The sequence below is a fragment of the Enhydra lutris genome, unplaced genomic scaffold, assembly GCF_002288905.1.
Source record: "Enhydra lutris kenyoni isolate GAN:26980312 unplaced genomic scaffold, ASM228890v2 scaffoldscaffold21, whole genome shotgun sequence".
Taxonomy (NCBI): domain Eukaryota; kingdom Metazoa; phylum Chordata; class Mammalia; order Carnivora; family Mustelidae; genus Enhydra; species Enhydra lutris.
In genome coordinates this window covers 64,959,104-64,983,441 of record NW_019154105.1, presented here as the reverse complement: position 1 = coordinate 64,983,441, position 24,338 = coordinate 64,959,104, and the positions used below count along the sequence as shown (strand labels likewise).

General features: G+C 56.0%; 1 protein-coding gene across 1 annotated transcript in view; it reads left to right on the top strand.

The window, feature by feature from the left end:
• LOC111149174 (protein phosphatase 2 regulatory subunit Bgamma) overlaps positions 1–24,338 on the top strand; it is a 125,634-nt gene that overhangs the window by 84,775 nt on the left and 16,521 nt on the right. The window contains exons 5-6 of the mRNA XM_022506114.1: positions 2,410–2,587; positions 16,736–16,900. Coding sequence (XP_022361822.1) covers positions 2,410–2,587; positions 16,736–16,900 — 343 coding nt within the window. The remainder of the gene's footprint in view (positions 1–2,409; positions 2,588–16,735; positions 16,901–24,338) is intronic.

The following is a 24,338-nucleotide window of genomic DNA, read 5'->3' as shown; positions in this document are numbered from 1 at the left end:
TGTTCCCGCTGGAGCCTGTCACTATTGTTTACTGACCAGCTGCTATGCCCTGGGCCCCATGCTAGCTCCCTGGGTTTCAGAGGTGGGCTGGGTCAGGCTGAGTGCCCAGCCCCACAGGGAGACAGACACGGAGTCATTCTACCTTGTTGATTTGGTGGACTCCTATTCATCCTTTAAAACCCTATTAGCTTTCTCCTCTGTGAAGCTGTTTCTACACAAGCCACGGAAAAACCCTCACCCTGTTTCTGTGCAGTCTGGCCTTGTGTATCCACAATGTTCTGTCCTTAGTGTTTAGATGTCTGCTGTCTTGCCTCTCACCTTGACTAGACTGTGGCTTCTAGAAGGTTTGGGGGAAAAGAATCGTTTTAATCATGAGACATCCAAAACTTCAGGGCATTTTTATTTTCACTCTTCTCCTTTGTTCTTTTAATGACTCTGAAATATGGTTTGGGGATGGCAGTAAATGCCAGAGCCCTGGGTGTAGGCCAAGGCTGCCAGGAGGGGAAGTGATGTTGCCAGAAGGAGGGGAGGCAGACTGAGATCTAAGACTTTGCTAGGCCAGTGATGCTCTGACCTTCTCTAGACAGGTGTGACTTGAGAGAGTCCAGGGCACCTGCGGGTGGCTGTGACTTGAGGAAAAGGAAGGAAGATTAAGAGCTGACCTAGAATATCCAACATGGTGGGGGGCACATGGGCAAGATGGAGGCCCAGTCATACCACCCGCTCTCATCTCAGGTAGAGTTCCTAGAAGCTCAGGCCCAGAGTCAGCAACACAAGTATGGCCCAGAGCCAGGCAGGCATGCACACCGATTTTGCACACATCCACACTCATGCACACACATGCACACTCACATGTGCATAAGCAGGCACACGTGCTTGCACAGACTTATGCTGGGTCCCCTGGTGCTGTGCCAGAGGAGGAACATTTAGGGCTCACACACCCTAACTGCAGCACCAAGCTCCCTGGGGAGCCCAAGGGACTCACCCCATTCATTTATTCACTGACCTACCCACTCATTCCCCCGGGACCTTTCTGTGCGGAAGCCTGGGCTGAGCACCAGTCATACAGAGATGAACACGAGAAGATACGGTGCACCCCTGACCATTCCCAGGCCACTGCAGGAATATGACAGCAGCCTTGTCGTGGGGCCAGGCCTGTGACAGACTGCGGCCCCTCCAGGGAGCCCCTGGCCCAGCCTAAGAGTGACGGGCAATCAGGAGAGGTCCGCTGGGAGAAGGAGATTGTCCGGTCCATGTCAGCCCACGTCTGAGCCACACAGCCTTCGTCAGCTCTGCTCCTACATATCCCTCCTCATTTCCCTTCCTGCCTGGCACCTTTCCAGCCACCCTGTCACCCGACCCTGCACCTGTTTTATTTTTCCACATAGCACCTGTGCTATGGGAACTCTCGCTCACATACACACACATGCGCACACATGCTCCCTTCTGTATCGGTTTATTTTCTCTCTCCCATCCGAGGGCTGGCAGCCCGTCTGCCCCTCTGTGTCCTCGCGCAGTTCAGTTTGGCTTCCCGTGACTCTCCCTGGTAACTTCTGCCCCAGGCCCAGGAGCCTGGCAGGTAGCAGGATGAGTCAGCATAACTGGGTGTTCAGAGGGTGATCGTTTCATGCAGAGGGCACGGAGGGAAGCCAAGACACAGGATGTGATACTGTCCCGGGGACTCCTCACACCACCCTCTCCGGCGGGAGTTCGTGTGCATGAGGCTAACACCAGCGGCCCTAACAGATAATCCCAGCCTCACAGGGAGCAGCACACTGAAATGTCTTGCTCATTTATGGGAAGGCCCAGGGTCGGTGTTCCTGGTGGACACATGACGTTCCTGCAAGAACGCAGACTCCTTCCATCCCACGGCCTTCACTCCAAAATCTCAGGTCCTCACCTTCCAGCAGTGGAAGGGAAAAGCGGGTAGAGAAGGCCCACATGCCCAGTGTCACTGTGCTCACATCCTACTGGTCAGAACCAGTCACATGGCCACAGCTGACTGCAAGGGCAACTGGGAAATGTAGTTCTTGCCTCCGCAGCCACTTCCTTGTGAAAAGGGAACAAAAATGGTGGATCATTGGAGGGGGCTGCCATGGTATCTTCTTATTCCATTTCAGAGGCGAGGAATCTAGGGTGCTGAGGGGTTTGGCCCCTCATTCAATGTCCCGCAGCCAACTCAGAACCAGTTCTGGGAGGCTAAGCTTTCCTGTAGGGCTAGCTGGTGAAGAATGTTGGCCACATGGTGCTGCCTGTTCCCAGCCTGTGCAGGATGGACACCCACAAGCACACTCCTGGCCTCTGGTTGTCATCGTGTAGCCCCAGCATGCTGTCTCTGCCTTGGGCCCCCGTCCCCCTGCACCCCCCTCCGTCACCTCGTCATCCTGCAACCCGCCCCCTCCCCTGCAGGTGCCTGTGCTGAAGCCCATGGATCTGATGGTGGAGGTGAGCCCACGGAGGGTCTTCGCCAACGGCCACACCTACCACATCAACTCCATCTCCGTCAACAGCGACTGCGAGACGTACATGTCGGCGGACGACCTGCGCATCAACCTCTGGCACCTGGCTGTCACCGACAGGAGCTTCAGTATCCTTTCCTGCACCATCTCCCGGGGGGCTTCCGGAAGGGGGTGGCTGGCTCAGTTCTGCTTTCGCTCAGCTTCTTCAGCAAGCGAGGCCCCGATCTGGAATCCTAATGAGCTGGTTTATGAAACTCTAAATCCGTGGCTGCCGAGGGTTATATTCGACCCCTTGCCTTCTCTGGATGGCTGTGTTCCCTGTCGTTCTGGGACCGCCTCGGGGACCCCAGAGGAGAGAGAGTTCTGGGGTCTGCCCTCCCAGAGGAGGGATGGCTAACCCATTGGAGAGTCAGCCGGAGGCTGCTCTGGACCCTCCTCCCTGCAGCCCAAGGCAGGGGCCTGAGTGTGTGATGAACAGCCTTGGGGGCCTGGCTTAGGGGGATAGTCGAGGAGTCAGGAGCCCAGCTGGAGGGGGTCAGAGGGGGCCTGCCTGGAGGTGCCCTATGTCTAGGCAAGCTAAGGGCAGTAGGATGGACTCTAGACCCTGCTGGCTGTTGAAGAAAGAACTTGGTACACAAGCACAAGCCTGGGAGGGGCCCCCATGGACAAAGCAGTCAGGTTGCTACTGTGTCACTGTTTGCAGGTCAGTAATAATAATCCTACACAGTGGGGCTCTGCGCCTGACTTCAGCATGTGTTCATGTCAACTCATGTCACCCTCATAACAATCCGGGAGGTAGGTGCTATCATGACTTCCTCTATCAATGAGGAAACTGAGTTCCAGGGAGCCCAAGTTAACCCACTCAGAGCTCACACATAGCAAGTGTCCGACCCAGCACTTAGCACCCCAAACCCCTGACTCCCCATCTCCAACCTTTATGTCCAGCTGCCTTTTGTGAAGTCTGCCTCCTAGGTGTGCAATGGAATGGGGTAGGAGGCAACCCTCCCCCACCCCAGAACTGTCGTGCAAGCTGACAGTTTCCCAAGTGTCCCCTCTGTGCTGGGTGCCGGGCTGCTCCTGCCGCCAGAAGCTCCCAGCATGGGACGTCCGGCCTGCTACTGTTGCTGCCTTACCTAAGGTCACGAGTAGGTTGTGTTCATCAGAGCAGAAGGCAGGGTTGGCCGGGAGGGCGTGTGGGAGCAGGAAGGAGCTGTCTGGAGGGCTTGAAGGTGAGACAGAGGGTAGCAAATGGCTTCTGAGGGCTGAGAGTCAGGGGCTGGCCAGAGGCCACTGGGCAGAGAGACCTCGGGAACAGGGAGAAAGGGGGCTCACAGGAGCAGAGAACAAGCGCATGTTCTTCCCTGAGCCCCATGGGTGGGTGTGGGGCTTTGTGGTCACTGTGAGCCTCTGCAAGAGTCTCGCTCTGCCCCCTAAGCTCGCTGATCTTGGGGAGTAACTGGCTCCCTGTGAGCCTCACAGACCCCTCGCCGCTAGGACTGCAGCGGGCGCGTTCAGTGAGCCCCTCCCAGATGCGCCCAGCACAGAGCTGGTCCTCGGTGTCAGGAAACGAAAGCATCTGTCTCCTTCCTGCCCCAAAAGGGTGGAGGGCTCTGAGCCAGGAGGGTGGAAGTGGATTGTGGTGGGCCCAGAGTTCAAGGAGGAGCTGAGGCTGGAGGAATGGAAGCTCAGATCTGGCTTGGTGGAGAGAGCTGGCCTGGGCATCTGCCTGACGCTCCGTTCAGGCTGAAAGCCCAGTGGGCCCTGCCCTTGTTCCCAGTGCTGAGAGCTTCAGTGGGTCAGGACTCCTTTGGTTGCAAGGCTTAGAACACCTCATCCCTGCTGACTCAATCAAATACAGGCATTTACTGACTTGAGGATCATGAGAAGGCTTCAGGCACAGCTGGAGCCAGGGGCTGATACAATGCCATTAGATGGTTCTCTCTGCTTTTCTTGCATCTGCTCTCTGCTCTGGCTTGTCTCAGGTGCCCCATGGTGGCAAACTGGGGACAACAGTACATGGCTGCCCTCCCAGAATAAAGTCCCACGAGGAAAGAGACCAGTTTCCTGTAACCTCTCCCATCAAGTCCCCAGATGGCACCCCATGGGCTCTGATGGGGGCCTCAAGGGCATCTCTGAACCTGTGACTGTTGTGGGGGTGGGATACAGTGCTCTGACTGGTCAGGCCTGAGTCAAGGGTGCTGGAGGGGGTCACTATAGAGGTCCCCTTGGGAAAAGCAGGAACTGTCCCAGCAGTTGGGGGTCCCTGCGGAGGATCACACAGCCAGACATCCCCTGCCAAGTTTGAGGTGTTGACCAGTTTCCTAGCAGAACAAAATGGGTCACATGGCAGCTCTAGGACTGCAAACAGGGTGGGCACGGGACTTGAGGGACTGTCGCGGGCTGTCCTCAGCGCTTCCTCCTAGCACTCGACCATGTTTCCTTCGCTGTCTCACTTGACCTTGGTGTTGGTGTGAAAGCTGAATGCGGTGGCACGTTATCACCCCATTGTGCAGTGCAGAAATAGAAGTTCAGGGAGACTGGGGGCTGGGCTGACGGGGGCAGAGCTGGGACTCACCCTTGGGCCTCCATGGCCTGGGCCGAGGCTGTTTGCCCTGCCCTCGGGCCACCTGCTGTGGCCACTCTCCTGGAGCTCTGGCTCCCTTGTCATAGGACCAGGCTGGGGACATGCCCCAGGCCGGACTAACGCTGCTGGGCTGCTGTAAGAACTCGGTAACACTGTGAATGCCCTCACCCTGTACAGCTGTGTAAGGGATAGTGTTCCCTTTCATTTAGCCATTAATTCCTGGTGCCTCTTCTGACCTGGGCCCATGCTGAGCCCCAGGGACACAGGGACAATGAAAGAAAATCAGCCCTGCCCGTGGGGGCCTCTGGACTGTGTCGGGAACATCACCCTTGCTGTGAGCGGGGCAGCACCCACACAAACTGTGGTGGGCAAGAGTGGGCGTGGCAGGGCATGACAGGTGAGGACGGTGGGAGAACTGTGCATGTGTGTCCTGGGTGGACTGGATTCCAGCAGGCAAGCCTGGAGCCCAGGAGCCCAGGAGTCCAGCGAGGAGATCTGGGGGGAAGCAGCAACGAGTAGGCAGGGGTTTGGCCGTGGGCAGGAGGCAGTGGGGTAGTGGGGCAGTGGGCCATATCATAACCATCTTTCAGACTGAGGTGGCCACAGGACATTGGAACAGGTTAGTCATAAACAAGAAAAGAGGGTTGATCCACCTCAGGACTGCAGGCACGGTCCTCCTGAGTCCTTATGACCAGCGGTGCCTCCTTGCCCCATTTAAACACATGGATTGTGCCCTATCCACATGCTGGGGAGCATGCCATTCACCACTGTATTTATTGAGTGCCTACTGTATGCCAGGCTCTTTGACTTTGAACTAGATAGACAAAGAACCTTGCCTTCCTGGAGCCAACAGACAGTAAACCATTCATGTAATAAATAAGTACATTACCCAGCATGCAGGCAGCTGGCAGGTGCTGGGAGACCACCAAGCACAGTACTGTGCGGTTTCTCCAGCCCCATTTATCTGCGGGGCTGCAGGTGTGGGCTAGATGGAGGGGCGGTGGGGAGTCTCCTGGGCCGTGTGGTGGTTGTGGAAACCTCCCCTGCTGAGACCTGTTTGTCAGGGAGCCATGGTGCACGTGGCACTCCCTGGGGCCTGTTGCTGCTTGGCCACCAGTATGATGAGCCCCAGGGGCCCCACGCAGAGCCTGGTACCGGCACTGCTGAGGCTGGCGTCCTGGCAGAAAAGGCATTGGGACCATGGGCTGCCACCACGACATGGGTCTTGCACCGTCAAGTAACTAGAAAAGGTGTTTCATTTCCAACGTGGGAGGAATGGCTCCAAATTGGGAGACCCCATTTGGGCAAGCACATGGCCAGGTGTTCTGGGCCAGGGGCTTCACCGTCCTTTAACTCTTGCCCTCCTGTGTCTTGACTTGCCCCAGTGGGCACTGTGGCTCAGGCTCTGATCCCCCAAAATCTCCTGCTGCAGAACTACCTTCTTGTAATACTTTCCACCCTAGCAGAATTGATCTCTAGCCAAGGTTTTGAGAGAAAGGAAAGCCTTCTTAATAAAGGAGAGAAGGTGGGCATTGTTTGGACCAGTGAGAACAGATAGTGAAGAAGCGGACTCAAGACGACCTTTCTGCTGCTAATTTGAGATTTGGCTCCTGTGCGTGGAGATGCAGGGAGCCCGGTGCTCATGGAGCCTCCGTATGTGTGCCAGGCACCTCCTTCCTTTCCCTCGCCCCCAAGATGGAACGAGGTGCCAAGCCCTTTCCTTCCTCCCCTTGGATGGCTCTGAAATCGGGCTTTCCTTTCCATCCCTGCCAAGGCCTCGCTGCAGCCACATGGTTCCTGCCTGGCCCGTTGCCTGGATCCTACACAGCTCAACCCCCCTGGCCCTGCACAGAGCTGGAAGAGCGGCTCATCAGATCCTTTGCTCTGAGCATGTCGGGTCCTGGCTTAAAGGTCTCAGTGGCTCCCCATCAACTCCTAGAGAAAGCCCAAATCCCTCAGCAATGTCCCCTAACCCGCCTCCCCAGGCTCCTGTGCATCAGGCCTGACCACACCGTCGGGCCGTTGGGGTTCCCTTCCTGTTATTGGGGGGGATTAAAGGGAGAGGTGCTCTGCCTTCTGCTATTCCTCTTCTGGATTGTTCTGTCTCCTTCTTGTAGCCTGGCTGGCTCCCCTTTGCCCATAAGCGTCACTCACAGCCCCCTTCACCAGGTCACCTCTGCTCTGCTCACTCCGTGTGCCTCCTGGGCTGTCAGAGCCCCTCTGAGCCCACACTACCTGGTCACACTGGGCTTTTCCTCCTCAACCCGTTTTCTGGAGAAACCCTTGAGATGAGGCACACCCCATCTGAGCCATCTCTGTATCCCCATATATAAGGCAGGGTCTGGCACATAGTAGGTGCTTGGGAATGGTTGTACACAACGACTTTGGATGGAGGAATTCCAGTGTCCATGCAGTGTTAGGATGTAGACACCTCCTTGTAAATCTGGGCTCAGGGGTGCTCAGAGACCCTGGGCACAAATGAGCAGCGGTCTGGGCTCTGAGGTCTGGCAGACCTGTGCTCAGATTCATTGTGTAACCTCCTTGGCCACTGATTTCCACCAGTGTAAAATGAGCCAAACTCCCTTGTCCAAAGGATGTTTGTAAGGAATAAAGAAGTCATGCTTGTGAAAGGCCTGGCAGTAATCAGGCCCACCAGGTGGCCAGTGTTTCCCCCTAAACAGAAGCTCCTTAGGTCTTTGAGGCTGTCTCTCAGAATTACCGCGTCGTCTCTGATTGTTGAAGCCCATTCCTCCCCGGCGCTGTGTCCACATCTGTTTAAACAACCTCTCACATCCTATAATATCAACATTGGAGACAGTTAGGCAGCGCTGAGTGATTTTTCTGGAGCTTGATGCCTTTTAAATAAAGGTAACAGATTGCACAGAGGGTCTCAGCTGAAGGGTCACTGCTTTATTTTTAGCACTTGGAGAATTGTGAAGATGGTTCAATTGATTTTCCTACCCCCTGACCGATTTCTCACGGTGGAAGCTTGCATCGCACCAAGCCTTGGTCGAGCAAATTTCTAATCGCCATTGATGGAGCAGGTCCTGAAATGAGGCGGGATGGTGTGGTGATGAGGGGCAGAGGCTCCAAACCTCGGTCCACACTCAGCCGCCTGTGGGCTGAGCATGTTCCCCATGCAGGGAACAAAGGAGGGGACTATGCTGGGGGCTAGGAGGGTGGAAGGGTCAGGGAGCACAGAGCCTGGTGGACTTCAGACTCAACCCACACTGGCCCTGACCGTCTGTCAGGCACCCTAGAGGCTGCCTTGTTCCATCCCCCTGTAGTTCCACTCTACAGAGAAGGAACAGGAACGTGTGCTCAGAAAGGCCCTGGGTCCCAAATTGAATCCCCAAAATTGTTTCCCACCCAGAAAGCATGTGGGTGAACTCTTGCCAGCACACCCTTGCTTGGGGGCTCAGCAAGGCTGGGCTTCCAGCGGGGCCTGAGGGAGGGCTTGTCAGCTGTCCGTGGTGCTGACTTCACGGGCAACCACCGCTGTGGGTCCTCTCCCCCACCACCTACCCCCACCACCTCGCACAGCACCATCTCCCTCACCCCTTACCGAGACGTACTCTGTGCCCAACACAGCTCTGAGCACATCGCTTATGCCAATTCTCTTTAAACCTTCTGACAACACTGTGGAGTAGGCCTCATTCACATCCCCCTTTTATAGACAAGGAAACAAAGCCACAGGAAGGGCAAGTAATTACCCAGAGTTACCCAGCTGGGAAGTGGCAGGGCCTAGGATTCAGACTCGGGACCTCTGGATGCAGAATGCACACGCATCCCTGCACAACCTTGCAGTGAGGAGAGCCACAGCCTTTGCCACAGCCTCTGTCATTCCACCTCTAGCCCAAACGTGGCTCACCTCATGGGGCTGTCATTTTGTGGGTGGCGTGGGGATGAGCTCTGAGAAGCCCCATGAGTACAATGATGTTTCCTGGCTTTACTTTTAGATCCTAAGTGAGAGCGTGTGCTCTCCCACGGCAGGACAGAGTGGGGATCATATGGTGACATAGGTGACAGTTGACCCAGGTGGCCAAGTGCAAAGGCGGTGGCAGCTGTGTGTTCCTAACAGAGGCTCTAGTGATGAGAACGTGTGCCTTTTCTGTGCTTCTGATTCCTCCTGATGGGCCTCCATGGCATTTCTGAGACATGCTTCTGATTAAATTCCTCCACCCTTGACCCCAGCCCGGAGTCCTGTCTCCTATCCTGCCCCATCGGGGCTCCAGCGGGACAGCATTGTGAGGTCCTCTGCTTTCACTGCTGGGCTGGAAGCCCTGGGAGGGGAGGTCAGGAGAGGTTCTGGTTCGCCCTCTCTCAGTGACCACAAGAAGGCAGCCCCCTGGGTGTGCTTCCCGGCTCTGTCCTATCTGGGGTTTCTCCCTCAGCTCTTAGGAGCCAAGGAAGGCATGCCATTCAGCACAGAGCCTCAAGTTCTTATTTTCTCGGGGAGGAGGGGTATATGTTGCCCTTTGGCAACCTGCTTAATTTCCTGTTTTCCCAGAGGGAGAGAAAGACTCTGATTCTGATTTAGAGAACTTTAATTCTTGCTAAAAGTACTAACTGGGCTAGGGCCTTTTTAAAAATCATATGTCTAAGTCATTTTATTTACTTTAATTGCTAGGGCCTTTGACTTAATGTCCTCTCATTAAATCCTTATCACAGCCTTGCTAAGCAAATGTTATCAATCCATTCTGCAGATGAGAAAAGCAGGGGCAGGGAGGTGGAGAAGTTGTCCAGAGGGTCATACAGCTGTGTACCATGGGGCTGGACTATTAAGCCCTGGTCTTTGTGACTCTGAACTGAGTGCTCTCTTCCCTGGCTCGGAACTTGGGAATCACATAGGCTGGCTGGTGGCTCGACACATGAAGACACACAAGGGCTTTAGCGGGCTTGTGCGTGAGCAGTTACATGGACTAGCCCCTCTCCATGGCCCCCTGTGGCCCCAGCAATCTGGCTCTTCTCTCCAAGCAGGACTGCACCCTCATAGTTAGTAAGGTTCTGAGCAGAGAAGGGAAGGAGCCTGTTATGGGCTGAATTGTGTCCCACTGAAATTCATATGTTGGGGTCCTATCCCCGGGACCTCAAATGTAACTGTATTTGGTCTTTAAAGAGGTGATTAAGCTAAAAGGAATCCATGGTGGGGGGTGTCCTAATCCCTTGTGACTGTCGTCCTTACAAGAAGAGGAGGTTAAGAGAGAGAGAGGGAAGACTGCGAGGAGATGGGCAGAAGAGGGCCATCTACACCCTACAGAGAGAAGCCTTAAAGAAGGCAACCTTCTGACGCCTTGATCTTGAACTTCCAGCCTCCAGGACTAGAAGGGAATAATTTGTTTAAGCCACCCACGCTGTGGCAGCCTGTAGCAAGTTCATACAGAGGCCAAGGTTGCCAGGAACCTCTTCCAGGATCTGATGTGGTTTGGCCAGAAGTGCTTCTAGCTCATGTCCGTAGCCAGGTCATCTTTTGGAGAAAACTGGCTGAAAAAAAAAAAAAAAAACAAAAAAAAAACAGCTTTGGTGGCTGTTCCCCAACAAGACTGCCTCCATGTGCAGGAGGCCTTCTCCAGTGTCCCTGGAGAGCCCGTGGGGGAGGCTTCTCATGGTGTGGTTCTTGGCAGAACTGCCTCCGTCCTCGCGCGGTGGCTGCTGCGTCCCCATGGTAACTGTCTCCCCCATCCCGAGAGCATGTTCCTGCTGAGACATCTAGATCAACCACACTTTGTTTAGTTGAATCAATGGAGCCCAAGGCTGCATCCTTCTCCTCATCGAACGCCCCCCACCCGCACTGCTAGCACCCCCCCTTGCAGGTCATGAGCCAGTCCAGTGTGCCCTAGCTGCCTTGCCCGTGGGGTTGCGTATTGTCTGGAGATGCCCTCCTGCCAGAAAAGGGTGGGCGCAGGGAGGAGCACCAGCTGGGAGTCAGGAAGCCAGGACTCTGTCCTTGCTCTGCGGTGGCCCACCTGTGGCCCAGGGCGTGTCACTCACCGGCCCTGGGGTCTCTCTCACCTCCTTCGTGGGCGTGGAGGGTGGGTGGTCCTTCCCACAGGGATGCAAGGGACCTGACTGGCAGATGCAGGGTTGGGGTCTGCACTCAGCATCTCTCTGAGGGGTGGACTGGGTCTCCAGCCTCAGCGGCTGCATCTCTATAGAATCCCTGGTCATGGCGCTGTCCCTAAAGCCTGCTGTGATGTTAGTTCGTATCTGTGTGCTTCTTTGATGTTTACGGGATGGTTTCCATCCCTGTTCCTCACTTGAGCTCCTTCCCAAACAAACCAGCGATGTTTGTCGTTTTCCTGGGCCTGACTGATCTCACGGCGGGGTGGGGGGAGATTTGGCCGTGGATGAGTGATGGCCCTTGGCACTTGTGCCCACCTCCCCCCACCCACCCCCAGTAGTGTAGGGGGAACCAGGCTGAGAGGTGAACTCAGAGGAACGAGAGCCACTGAGCTGCAGTGACCTTCTCCCCGACACTTCAGGGGCCCTCCGAGTGGGACATCGTGGTGATACGGCCCGGGGACCGATGTGACCCTGGCTGGCTGCCAAAAAGCCATGGCCCTTTGGCAGCAGGCGATGAAGGAGGTTCTATAAAAATCTCTATAAACCTGATGACACAGCAGAAGGCCTGCCTGGAGTACCCTGCAGTGTCCTTGACAGCAAGAGCTGCAGACTCTGCTCCGGGCGGGGGGACAAAGGCCTGTTTCAGAGCTTTGCTGACTCCTCCCGGCAAGGACCAGAGCTCACAGGGCACAGCCAGGCCCTGGAGGGAGGAGCCGGGCCAGTGGGGCTCTGTCTCACTCTGGTCCTGCGGGGGGTCAAGAAGGGAGGTTACTGTTACAAAAGCAAGACCACAGTCCTTTTTCTGGGCCTGCAGCCAGCAAAGCGCAGCCCTGGGGGTCAGAGCACCTGCTCGCATTTTAAGGGCGCTCAGCCACTCCCATTCATGTTGTCCGCACCCGCTTTGCTGAGGAGCCACAGCACTGACCAGTCGAGGTGAGATCTTACCGCCTCTTATGCCTAAAATCCTGACTCTCAGGCCTTTTACAGACATCTTCTTGCCCTGGGTCTAGAGCGATCTGCCCGTTGACACTTGGGCCCGGAAAGAAAAGGGATTCACTGTAAGATATGGGGCAGGACCCCAAAGCTGTGAGGAGCTAGAGACCTCCCCCTAGACCCTGGCGCTCCAGGGGCCACACCCCTCCCGGCCCGAAGTGTGCACTTCTCACCCCTGCTCTGCTTTGCCCCCGTCACGGGGGCGCATTGCCGACAGTGGAAACCAGCTCAGTCAGTCCCGGGCGGGACCCCCTCTGCCAAGACCCGAGAGTGCGGCTCTTCCTTCCCAAGCCCCCCCCAACCACATCCTCCACCACGGGATGGGGTACACATCACTCACGGCTGGAGAGGTTTGAGGGGTCACAGCCAGGAAGCAGCATGCCAGCGGCCAGCCCCAGGGCGGACCAGATGCAAAAGCCAAGCACGAGCAGGTCTGCGGGCAGAATGCAGTGGGGACCTAAGGAAGGCAACCTTCCCGAGAACCTCACAGAAACCCAGGCGCAGTGTGCTTCCTGGGTTCCGCCGTGCTCTGGAGTGTTCGCACGGATGCTGCAAGGATTCCTACGCACTGCTGGGCGGTGGCCCTTCTAATGGCCCTTGTCAGGGACCCCCTCCCCTCCCCCCCTGGCCTGGCCTCTCCCTGAGCCTGCACTTCGCCTTCCCTGTAAGGGTTTCGTCCCCTTGAGCTGGGTGGGATCCTCCCTGTGCACCTCTGGCCCAGCTCTCAGGGGCCCCCGACAGGCTCGGGGGTTCATCCACTTCTGCAAATCCCCTGTCGTGTGCCAGGCGCTGCTCCAGACACTGAAGGTGCAGCAGCGACGCAGACGGACAGGTCCCTGCCCTCACTGGGGAGCTGGGCAGCCAACCAGTGAGCACTATGGGGAACTAGTGCGACAGCCAGGCCGCTGCTCCCCAGCTCCCAGCAGCAAGCCGGCGTCTGAGTTTCCCGCAGATGCCAGAGCAAATGTCTGCAAACCGGGCGGCTTACGACAGAAATCTACTCCAGTTTTCATGCTGGCTGGGGCTGTGCTCCCTCCGGAGGCTCCCCAGGAGCCTCCATCCTGCGTCTCCCAGCTCCTGGGAGCCCCAGGCCTTCCTAGCAGCCGCCTGCTCTCCAGCCTGCCCCCGTGGTCATGGGGCCTTAGAAAGACACTTGTCACTGGTTCAGAGCCACTCCGGCCTCCTCTTAAGGCCCTTCCCTATATCCACAAGTACTCTTTCTCTCAGCGAGGCCACATGTGCAGTCTCTGGCGGTTAGGTTGTGGCCATTTACTAGTCACCTATTCAACCTGCTGCTCTGGATGAAAAGTCCCTTATGCTCAGTCGAGGGAGGTGGCCCCGAGCAAGTTCACCGTCTCTCGTCCTCCTCCTTCCCTGTGTGACCTGCTTCTCTCTCCACCTTTCTGGTCTGCAGACTTAGATGCCAGGGTGTGACCAGAGGTCTTCTTCCAGCAGGATCATGTGGAAACGTTTCCCATCCATCTTTCCCCAGCAACCCCTGTACCCAGAGTCCTTTGTTTGGAATTCCTGCAGGAGATTCCCTGAGTGATGCTTGGGCTGTAAGAGCGGTGGTCCTGGGCTGTCAGCGGGACCTCGGCCTGGGAGGCTCTCCTGCCGAGCCCCACACGTGGGAACCTCAGTCCACGGGCCTCGCCCTCGGCCCCTCTGTGCCGCCTGGTTCAGGCCTGCTCACTGCAGAGGGCTGCAGACGTCATTGACCCCCGTGTGCTTCTAAAAGTGGTCACGCCTTGAACGTATTTCTAGCAGGTGTTTCATGACGCTGGTAGGACTGGTTAAGCATGATGGGGCCGCAGGAAGCATGCAGTCCAGACTTGAGCAAAGAGGCCACACCCGTTCGCTTGGCCTTGGGCCCCTTGTGGGTCAGAGAGCAGCACCTGGGGGCCAGGGGAGGAGGCTTCTGAGCCTCCCGCCCCCACTGCGCTGCCTTCCCAGGGACGCACAGTCTTCCCATCTTGGTGAACAGATTTTCACAAGCGTCGGCCTCTGTCTACACAAGCCAGACACTGAGTAAATGTGGGTGGCCGGTGACTCACGACGGTCATAAACAGAACAACAGTTGTGGTTGGGTGCATAAGAGTTTTGGTTTTGGTGGACACAGAGTGATTGGAGCTCAGATGTCACACCTCTGATCCTTCTCCATTGAGCTGCATTCTAGAACATCCCGAGGTGGGAAAAGGAAGAGGGCTTGGATGTTGAGTGGGTCGGGAGGGTAGGTTATGGGCAGAAACAGACCACTGGAAAGTCTCAGAAGCTTGAAACAATTCAGGTATCTTTTGTAGCAGGTCCCCTAGGGCACAGGTCCTCCCTGCAGAGGGGAAGGTGTCATGGTGCACCTCGTGCTGACTCTCAAAGCTTTTCAGCCTGGGGGTGGGGTGGAACACCTGGCACCTGTCACTTCTGCCCTCCATTCTTTGGGAAAAGCAATCAGGACACAGGTGCCCTGAGTTCTGTGATGCCCATGGACAGGTCCCCCTACCCTGCCCCAGAAGGGAAGCTGGAGTGGTTGGCAAGGTGTTTCCACCTTATCCCACAGACTCCAGCTCCCCCAGAAGTCGCAGCCTGATAAAACACGGTGCAAACATGTGTCCCCTAATATGTGATGCACCAGGTCTCCAAGCCCAGCTGGATTCCCTGAGGCCTGGGCATTTATTTCCATGTCCCCAAGCTTCCTTGGACTTTTGTGGCCCGAGTTTGGCAGAGAGGACTTAGTTCTCCCGGGCCGAAGCATCAGACGGGTGCTGTGCTCACGTGTCTGACATTTCATAAACGGCCGCACCTTTTCCCCAGACACCATTTTAAGGTTTGGGGAGAAGTTGAAGCCGTTCCCAAGCAGGAATATGTAGGCGCTTAGCCCCTGAAGGATGGGGATGGAATTAGCAGCACAGAAGTCTCAGCTTTTTCTTACTGTTCAGTCTCATTTTCTATGATTTAATCTCTTCTTATTGTCCCAGAAAATGGCAGTTTCCTGGGAAACCAGCCCAGGCTCCTTTCTCCTCTATATTTTTATGTGATTCTAAGTTTCTGGTTAATGAGATGTTTCCAGAAGCAGTATTTGAGCGTGAGCACACCGACTCTCCTCAGTGCTTCTGGTCACTCAGCTTCAACATTTTTTTGTGTTGTTTTAGAAACTCTCCTGTTTGCAAAAGTCACAAAATGCCCCTTTATTGAGGCTGCAGGTGGGAGGAGGAGGGAGGGCTGATGGCAGGTGAGTCTCAATAAGTATTTTCCAGATAACAAAAAGCAGTAATGTCCTTGATATTCACTGAGCTCTGTGATGTGTCGAGCAGTGAGCAAGGGGCTTGGACTCCTGTAGCTTTCACAGTACGACTGTGTTAGAACTGTTGGCCCATTTTACGGATGAAGAAACAGAGGCACGAAGAGCTAGGGAACTTCCCCTTGATTGCATGGGGAAGAGGTGGCAGAGCTGGGATTTGAACCCCAGGCTCTGATTCCAGGGCCCACACACAGATGCAGAGGGAGGAGAGGGCATTTCAGCTACAGGGGACAGGCTGGGTAGAGCCCCCGCGCAGGACTGGGGACACCAGAGACCAGGGTGTCGCTGTCAGCGAGGAAAGCACCTTTAGGGCCCAGGGACCAGTTGGATCCAAAGCTGGAGAGGTGGAGAGGGGCTGTGCCAGACCTTGAACGCTACACCAACGGGTTTGGATTTGCTATTGTAGACAATAAGCAATGGCTGGGAACGTAGATTTACTACTTGCTGCTGAGCCATCCTGGGCAAGTTGCTTACCCTCTCTGGGCTCTAGAGTATCTGCCAGGGATACTTTCTTTGCAAGCAACAGAATTCCTGATCCTAATAGAAAATGGATTTATTGACTCCCATGTTTAATTGTACAAGGCTCATGGCTTCCTGCACATCCCGATTCAGGATTCAAACGGCATTGCTGGGTCTTTTCCTCTGCTCCGTCTTTGGGGGTGTCTGCCCTAGCTGTGGGCTCCAGGTTTCCCTTGTCCCAGCAACACGAACACGCCCCTCTTCAGCACACCACCCAGTCTAGCAGAGAGGACATGGCTGCTCCCAGCATGTCCTGCATCTCAAGCCTGGAATCCCTGTGCCGGCACCTGCGAGGCCACATGCTCAGCCCTCCTGGCGATTGTGAGTGGAGTGGAAGGCACAGATGAGGGCAGAGAACCCAGAAAGGCAGAGAACCTTTTCCCCAAAGGAGAGTCTTGATGCCATGGACAGAAGGGCAGTGGGTGCCGGTGGGTGGGGTTCCCCGCACACTCAGCCCCAGGTGCAAAGCATCAGTGACAGGGAGAACTGAAATTGTTCACCAGGAGCCCCACACGTGCTAGGCCCCCAAACGCTCCTTGCCTTCTGCTCGGCACCTGGTGTGGGGGGAGGAGGGGAGACTGGGAAGCTGGTGGGTGCTGGCTGGAGAGAAGGCATAGGTCGGGGGGTAGGCTGCAGGGACAGTGAATGACATCCAGAGCGGGCAGCCCGCGGGCAGTTGGACATGCCGGTCTGTAGCTTGGAAACCGTCTGGGGCTTTGTCCAGGGGTCTTGGGGATGGAGATGCGGCTCAGACACAGGGTAGGTGGGAAGGCAGAGCAGCGAGGGTGCCCTGCCTTCTCTGCCTTTTCCTTGATGGGCCAGACATCGTGGACATCAAGCCAGCCAATATGGAGGACCTCACGGAAGTGATCACGGCGTCTGAGTTTCACCCCCACCACTGCAACCTCTTTGTCTACAGCAGCAGCAAGGGCTCCCTGCGTCTCTGCGACATGCGCGCAGCCGCTCTGTGTGACAAGCACTCCAAACGTAAGTGTCCACACCAGCTGGGACCCAGTACAGAGTGGGGGCGGCAGGACAGTGCCCATCCTGGGGCTGGTGCCCCGGGGAAGGTGGGAGTGGCGTAGGCGTCTCCTGCACTGGCTGGGGCAGGGGGAAGCTGATCTTGCCACCCACTGCCCCCCGAGTCCGCAGATAGGAGCTGCCCAGCATCCAGGAACCAGGCTGCTAAAACAAGGGTCCGGGAGTAAGCTGGGAGCCAGAAGCTAAGGAGGGACCATACTTAGCGGTCACCTCCTCCAGGAAGCCTTCCCTGACCTCCACGTTGGTTCAGGCCCTTTCTCTGTGCCCCTGGAGTCCCCAGAGCTTCCTTCTCTCAGACTGACCACACCCTGAAGAATTTTCTGTGGGCTGGGGCATCTCCCCCAGCAGCTTGTGAGCTCCATGAGGTCACTTCCTCATGCTGGAACCCACCTCAGGGCCAGCCAGGGAGGGGGATGCCTGAGCGAGGTCCAGGGAACATGACAGGACAACTTCCATTGTCCTCACTGGACATGCTGAGCCAGGCACCCAGACAGCTGTCACCCACATCGTCTCATCCCCACACGAGCACTGACGGAGTGCTGCACAAAACAGGAAGCTGAGGCTCCAGGGATGGGTCCAGTGTCACCCAGAGTGACAAGTGGTGAGGCAGAACTTGAACCCAGGACTCTCCAGGCTGAGCTGCTTGGTGCTGGGTTTCCCAGAGGCCTCTGAAGGCAGAGGATCAAGGGGTCAGGCCAGGGTATCCTCCCTGAGTGACCTTGCAGTGGCAGCAGGGGACAGGGACAGACAGGACTCCAGTCAGAAGGGTGGGGACTTTGGTTCTTCTCTGTCTCTACCCCAGAGCCTGCAACAGTATCTGGAAATAAGCATTTGTTGAGTGAATGAATGGATGAATGAATAAGTGACCAGTGGGCCCCTGGAGGCAGTTTTAGCAAGGTCTGTTGGGAGGGACTGGCTCACTCTTCTCCCCTCGGGAGCCTGGTTTCCTTAGGCAGCCCAAGAGGGTGGCTGTTGGCTGGCTCACAGGGGCTCGAGCTCAGGACCCTCTGCGGCTGCTGGCCCTTCCCCACTCCTTGACCAAGCCTGGTCCCCCTTCATCTCCCCACATTGCTCTTCTCTAGGCAAGCCCATTTCCGCTGCTGTCCCTCTCCAGGCCTTCCCCTCTGGTTTCCTCACTGGGCGGGACATCCCTTTGTGCAGTTTGCACTTGCAAATTCAGAGGGCTGAGAGGCCAGCCCCGAGGGTGGGAGAGCAGATGGCCCTCTGAGTAGAGCCTGGACACCACCTGCTATGCTCCAGATGTTTCCTGCCATGGTGGGTGTAGCAAGAGCTAGCAGACAGGCGATGAACTCGTCACTGGGTCGTGTCATGTCAGGAGGTGGTGACAGATAGCAACAACAGTCACCGAGGAGTAGGGCGCAGGGAGAAGTTAAAATGGAACGGACACCCCGAGGTGCCATTGAGCCATGCAATCTCTGGGGGGAAGAATGTTCTAGAAGGGGGACACTGCAGGCTCTGAGGTGGGACCTGAGGTGCAGTGACCAAGGGGAAGGATGTCGAGAGCTGAGGTCAGAGAGGCACGCAAGGTGGGTGACTTAGAAAGCCCGTAGGTCAGGGGAAGGATCCCGTTTGATTCTAAGTGAGGTCAGACACCTGTGGAGGGTTGAGGGCAGGGCAGGATCTCGTGAGATGTGTGTTTGAGAAGAACAGACTACAGAGGGGTCAGCGTGGAAACGGGTGGGAGGAGCCCCACCCCAAGGTTCATTGAGAAGAAACAGTGCACCCCGGGTGGGATGGCCAAGGCGAGGAGTCAGCCCCAATTCTGGGAACTGTTCTTTGAAGGCTGAGCTGGCAGCCTGTGCCAAATGGGGTGTGGACCATGATGACTCCATCTGAGGTTTTGTTTGTGCGGTGGGTGAAGGTGGGGTCCTGTCCTGGGACGGACAACGGGCTTGCAGGGAGCAGGGCAGCCAGGAGCAGAGATGGGACCAAAGGGCCAGTGTTGGACATGTACATGGGAGATCGTGCTGGGCTCCAGGGAGGGTTGGTACCAGCTGGAGATAAAGGTGCGGAGCTGTCAGTGTTTGGATGGACAGGAAGCCCAGGTGTGCGTGTGGATGGCGCCCAGCCCCCAAGGGGCAACCCAGGGCCCTATTGGGGTCCCAGGGCTGCCCAAACAGATCACCACAGACTTATGGCTTAACAGGACACAGGTATTTTGTCTCTTACAGTTTTGCAGTTCGGAAGTCTGATACGGGTCTGAGCTGACAAAAATCAAGGTGTCCCTTCTGGAGGCTGGTCCCTTCTGGAGGCTCTGGCGAGGAGGAATCCATGCCTCCCCTTCTCCGGCTTTTGCCTCCCCTTCCCCTTTTAAGGACCCTGAGGATTCCATTGGGCCCACCTGGAACATTTGGCTGATCGGTGATCTTAGTTTCCCCTTTGCCACATAACAGAACATATTCCCAGGTGCTGTGGATTAGGGGGCAGACCACCCTGGGGGCCATTATTCTGTGCCTCAGGCCACAGGTGGCCTGGAGACTTATCTGTGTGCAGCTCTGGGTCCGACTGGCACAGACCGAGGTTGGGGAAGAGTCTGGGCTCCACTGAGCCCATGCAAGCCCCACGGGAAGGATGCAGGATGAGACTTCGAGGCCAGCCTTCCTTTCTTTCTTTCTTTTTTTTTTTTTTAAGATTTTATTTATTTATTTGACAGACAGAAATCACAAGTAGGCAGAGAGGCAGGCATAGAGAGAGGGGGAAGCAGGCTCCCTGCCGAGCAGAGAGCCCAATGTGGGGCTTGATCCCAGGACCCTGAGATCATGACCTGAGCCGAAGGCAGAGGCTTAACCCACTGAGCCACCCAGGCCTCCTAAGCCAGCCTTTCTTATACGGGCCAAATTCAGAAGCATTCTAGAAGTCCAGCAGAGCAAATGACAAGTGAATGATAATGCCATCTGTATACTCCAGTGTCGTTCAGTCATTTAGAATCTTGATTCAGAAGATTTTCAATGACACAAGGAAATGATTATGTTAAAATGTCTGATGGGGGTAAGAAAGTAAGGCAAAGACTATCCCCACACCCCAAAAAAACTGAAACAGAAAAAGGGAGAAAGAAATAATGCCAAGAGATAGTCCCTGAGTGGTGGGCGCTGGAAAGTGATAATCGTGTTTTCTACATCTGTCTGTGTTTTTGCATTTTAGTTTGGATTTCAACTCTGAATCAGGAAGCAGGTGTGTGTGCGGGAAGGCTGGTGGTATCTGGGGAGTAGAGAGACAGCTTCGTGCACCCCACACTGTTTGAATGACGTTTCTCGGGCGGGCTGGTGGTGGGAAGTCAGTCCCTCTTGGCTTTCGTCATCCTGCTCCCCAGGGGTCTGAGCATGTGGCCACCCACAGGGCCAGCCGTCACTACTGTGATGGCACACACGGGCGGATTCCGGGCACGTAGCTGTCACATGCCTGGGGTTGGGGGTGGTTTGTGTCTGCAGCGCGTGTGAATCAGCCTACAAACTTCAGAGTGCGAGGACTCGAACTTCTTCTTGGATGACTCAGCTCCATTTGTGTTTCTTGCCTCCTCTCCCAGGGCCGCCGGGAACATACCAACTTCAGAGTTGCCCAGAGAGCCCACGGAGGTTCCAGAAAGCTTTTGCAGGGCCCAGGCATGAAGGGAGGGTCACCGTGGCTTCCGACCACCATGATCTCTTCCTTTCCCCCATCGGCCCCAGGGGCCGGGCTGTGGCCCAGACATTTTTTGCATAAATGCAAAAATTCTGCTTTTTGCATAAACATTAATAAGTGAAGTTGGAAGTTGGTCTTCAACTGTCTTTTTTTTTTTTTTTTGGCACTCTCTTTGCCCAATTTTATTAGGATTCTTCTACTCTTGTCAAACGAGCTAGGCCACGCTCCCTCTTTGACCAGAATGGTTAGTTTAACCTCTAACTTGAAGTCTTAGTGAAACTCGTGTGTAGATCGGCTTTGGTGGTTGGTTTATACAGGTTTGCTCAATGGAATAGATGTTGTATTTTAAATTTTTTCTAGAACTTTTCTTCATTCTCCAACTCGATATCGTGTGCCGACACCTGCCCTTTATCGCTGGTAGAGGGATCGCTCGCAGCCTTTTCCCGCCAAGTGTGCCTTCTGGCTTGTTTTCCTGGTTTCATGCACTTGCCGTTGGTAGCGAGTGGATGGGGTGTCAGCTTCACGGGGATGGGATCCCGCCAGCTCTTAGCCCTCCGGGGGAGTCGGGCGGGCAGCCACAGCTGGTTAGCAGGAGGCCGGTGTGGCTGTTTCAGATCAGAACACAAATGGTTGTTGTTCAAACCGAGTCTTTAAAGAGCCCCAGAGATTAGATTTCTTCCTTAATATCTCGTGTCGGTTGATTGATCTGGGGGCCCCAGACTCAGGCGTGGCGGGCACCTCCTAACAGCTAAACCCGGGACTCTCCATTCACTGGATGAAGAGTGTCCTGGGCCACAAGTGGGTGTTTATTTCTGCCCTGGGACAGCTAAGGAAACTGAGGCACAGCACGGTGTGGTGGCTTCCCCGGGTGCTCTGTCAGGAGCGGAGCTGGGGTGCTTGGGCCACGCGGCTGCCCAGCCCACAGCCTCACTGTCTTCCTCCGAAGCCGTGGAAATTCGCGTCTTTTGTCTACTAGTCATTATGACAGGGTAACCATGGAAACATCCTCCGTGATGCCTCAAAATAGACAGTTATTTCTGCTTTTGGCGGCACAGAGCAGTGTGCTGGGCTGGGGCCCCAGGGGTTGCTAGAACAGGGCATCATGTCAGCCGCTGCCCCTCGTGGGACCCCTGGGATGTGCTGGCTGGGAGCCAGGGCAGCAGCAGCCTGGCTGATGTGTGGGCCGCTAGCTACGTGCCGGGCACTGCTGTTCTGAGATCACGTCTCCATAAATCCTCCGAGCTGCCCAGTGATGGAGGCACTTGGCTGTTCAGCCACAGACCTGGACACAGAGCACACAGCTGGGAGTGGTGGTGGGGGGGTAAGCCGCTGTCACACGTTGTCACAAATTTCATGGCATAAAATAACACAAACCTATATTTTTACACTTCCGGAGGGCAGAGGTCTAGAAGTCAGGCGGGGCTGCCTTTCTTCCAGAGGCATCAGGGGACAATCTGCTCTCTGGACTTCTAGAGGCCACTGTGTCCCATGGCTCCTGACCCTCCCTCCATCTCCAGAGTGCGGCGCGCCACCCTCTGCTCTGTCATTCCATCTCCCTCTTCTGCCTTTGACCTTCCTATGTCTTTCTCATGAGGACCTTGGTGGTTACCGTGGGGCGGCCTGGAGAATCCAGGATAACCTCTGCATCTCCAGATCCTTCCCTAATCACATCTGCAGTCTTTTGCCATGTGAGGTAACACATGCCACATTCTGGAGATAGGACGTCTATAGGCGTCATTATTGTTCCCCACATCAGCGGCACAGAGAGGTTAAGGTGTTCTCCCAAGGTCACTCAGCTAGGGTGAGCTAGGATAGAGGCTCCCAGAGTCCCATGCTTATAAATGGGTACCGTTTCTCACTTCATCTTCTGTGAGATTTAAGAACTCTGACAGGTACTGTGGGTGAGCCAGGTTCATTGAAAGGGTCCTGGGTGGGGCGTGACTAGACTCCCAGGACTCACTCCTGATAATGGATCTGGGGTAGAACGACCAGACCCAGCCACCCGCTGCTGGGCGGCTCCAGATATCTGGATGCAGAGCCAAGGCAAACGTCTCCAATAGAGGGGAACCCGTGCAAAGGCAAGAGCAAAGCAGGCAGAGGTGCGGGGTGAGGGCAGAGAAGTGTGTGGGACCGTGATCAGAGCACTTTACAAAGACGCAGGAGTTCTGGTTTCCTCCAAAAGGCCAGGAGCTCCAAAAGGGCGTTTGAGCCGGGAGTGACCCAGCCTGGCTGTGTTGGACAGGATCCCTCTGGCTGCTGAGCGGGGAATAAACTGGGTGAGGTAGGAGTAGGGTGGGGGGCAGCTGATGCTCAGAGCAGAGTGGGCATAGTGGAGGAGGGAAGGCTGTCAGGTCCTGCCTCCCCAGGCAAGCTCCAGCCTGCTGGCTTGGCCCTTACTGAGCTGAGTGGAGAGATAGGCAAACTGACTGCCAAGTAAATGGGAGCATCGAAGCGGGGAAAGTTTCTGAGGGTGTCCCCCCGCTGCAGCTGGCTCTCCATTAAGGTGGTCCCAGGAGGCTTCTCTGCACCTCAAAGAATGAAAGAGAGCCTGGGAAGAGAGGGGGCAGAAGGCAGGGCTGAGAGCCCCAGCGGGTGAGAGGAGTCTGGCTGCAGTGGGGAGAAGGCGGGGCTGATGGGTGCCAAGACAGAGAGGTGGGGGTAGATCATGCAGGGCCAGGGCCTCAGTGAGGCTTGGATTTTATTTTGTCCAGTGGTGTTCATCAAACTACTCCCTACTCCCGCCCTGCCAAGCAGGGGACAGTCATTAGCAGAGAATGACAGTTGTCAACTCTTCACCAGCGAGCACTCATTGTGCCCACCGCCTTGTAGTGACGCCCTGCTCATCTCCAGTGGGCATGCCTTCTACCTTCCCGGTGGTGGGAGGGGGTGTTGCTGGGGGGCAGGGGCAGGGAGGCAGTCATGCAGGAGGTCCTGACCCCAACAGTGGCCTCGAAGAGGCACCAGTCCTCCGGTCCTCCAGGGTGCCCTGTGATCCAGAATCCAACTCTTCTCCCTCTGCTGCTGCACAGACCCCTCCCAGCTCCTCCTGGAGCTCGGCCCAGCAAGGCTAGCCTGGACTCCTCCTGGAGCCCGAGGTGGGGCTAGCCTGGACATGTGCTCATCATTCCGCGGCTGTTCTTGTCTAATATCAGAGCAGAGGGGGGACCCGATGCTGGGGCCGCTGCGCGCAACGACGGGACAGGACCCTCTTGGCTCCTTCAGGCCCACACCTTCCTATACTCCGCTGCAGAGCCCCTCTCCTGTATGTCTGTCCATTTCTCTCCAAGGCCTTACTGGCCTGCATAGTTGTCCCTGCTTGTGTGGCTCAAGCCAGGGCAGTTCTACCCTCTAACTCTGATCCCTCCTTCACCCTGTCCCCATCGGATCAATTCTGCCTGCACCTTTTCACCCTCACCTCCCCAACCTGCAGCCAGAGACCCCAACAGGAGTGGGATAGAGCAGGTGCTACCCAAAGGGATCCAGAGCAAGAGCTGGGGGCACTTCTAACAGATACAGGCTTCCCTGCTGGGCCTAGAAGCTTCAGTGGGATTGGATCAGGTTGAGGAAGATATGTATCAGGAAAGGCACAGAGAAGAGGTGGGATGGGCAGGCAGTACCGAAACTTCTATCCACTCTGTGAGTAGGGCTGGGCTCTGAGTAAGTCTCCGGGCTGGGCAGGGATGCTCAGATGACCAATGACAGAGAACGGAGCCCTGCCCCAAGAGCTCACAGTCCCATGAAGTGA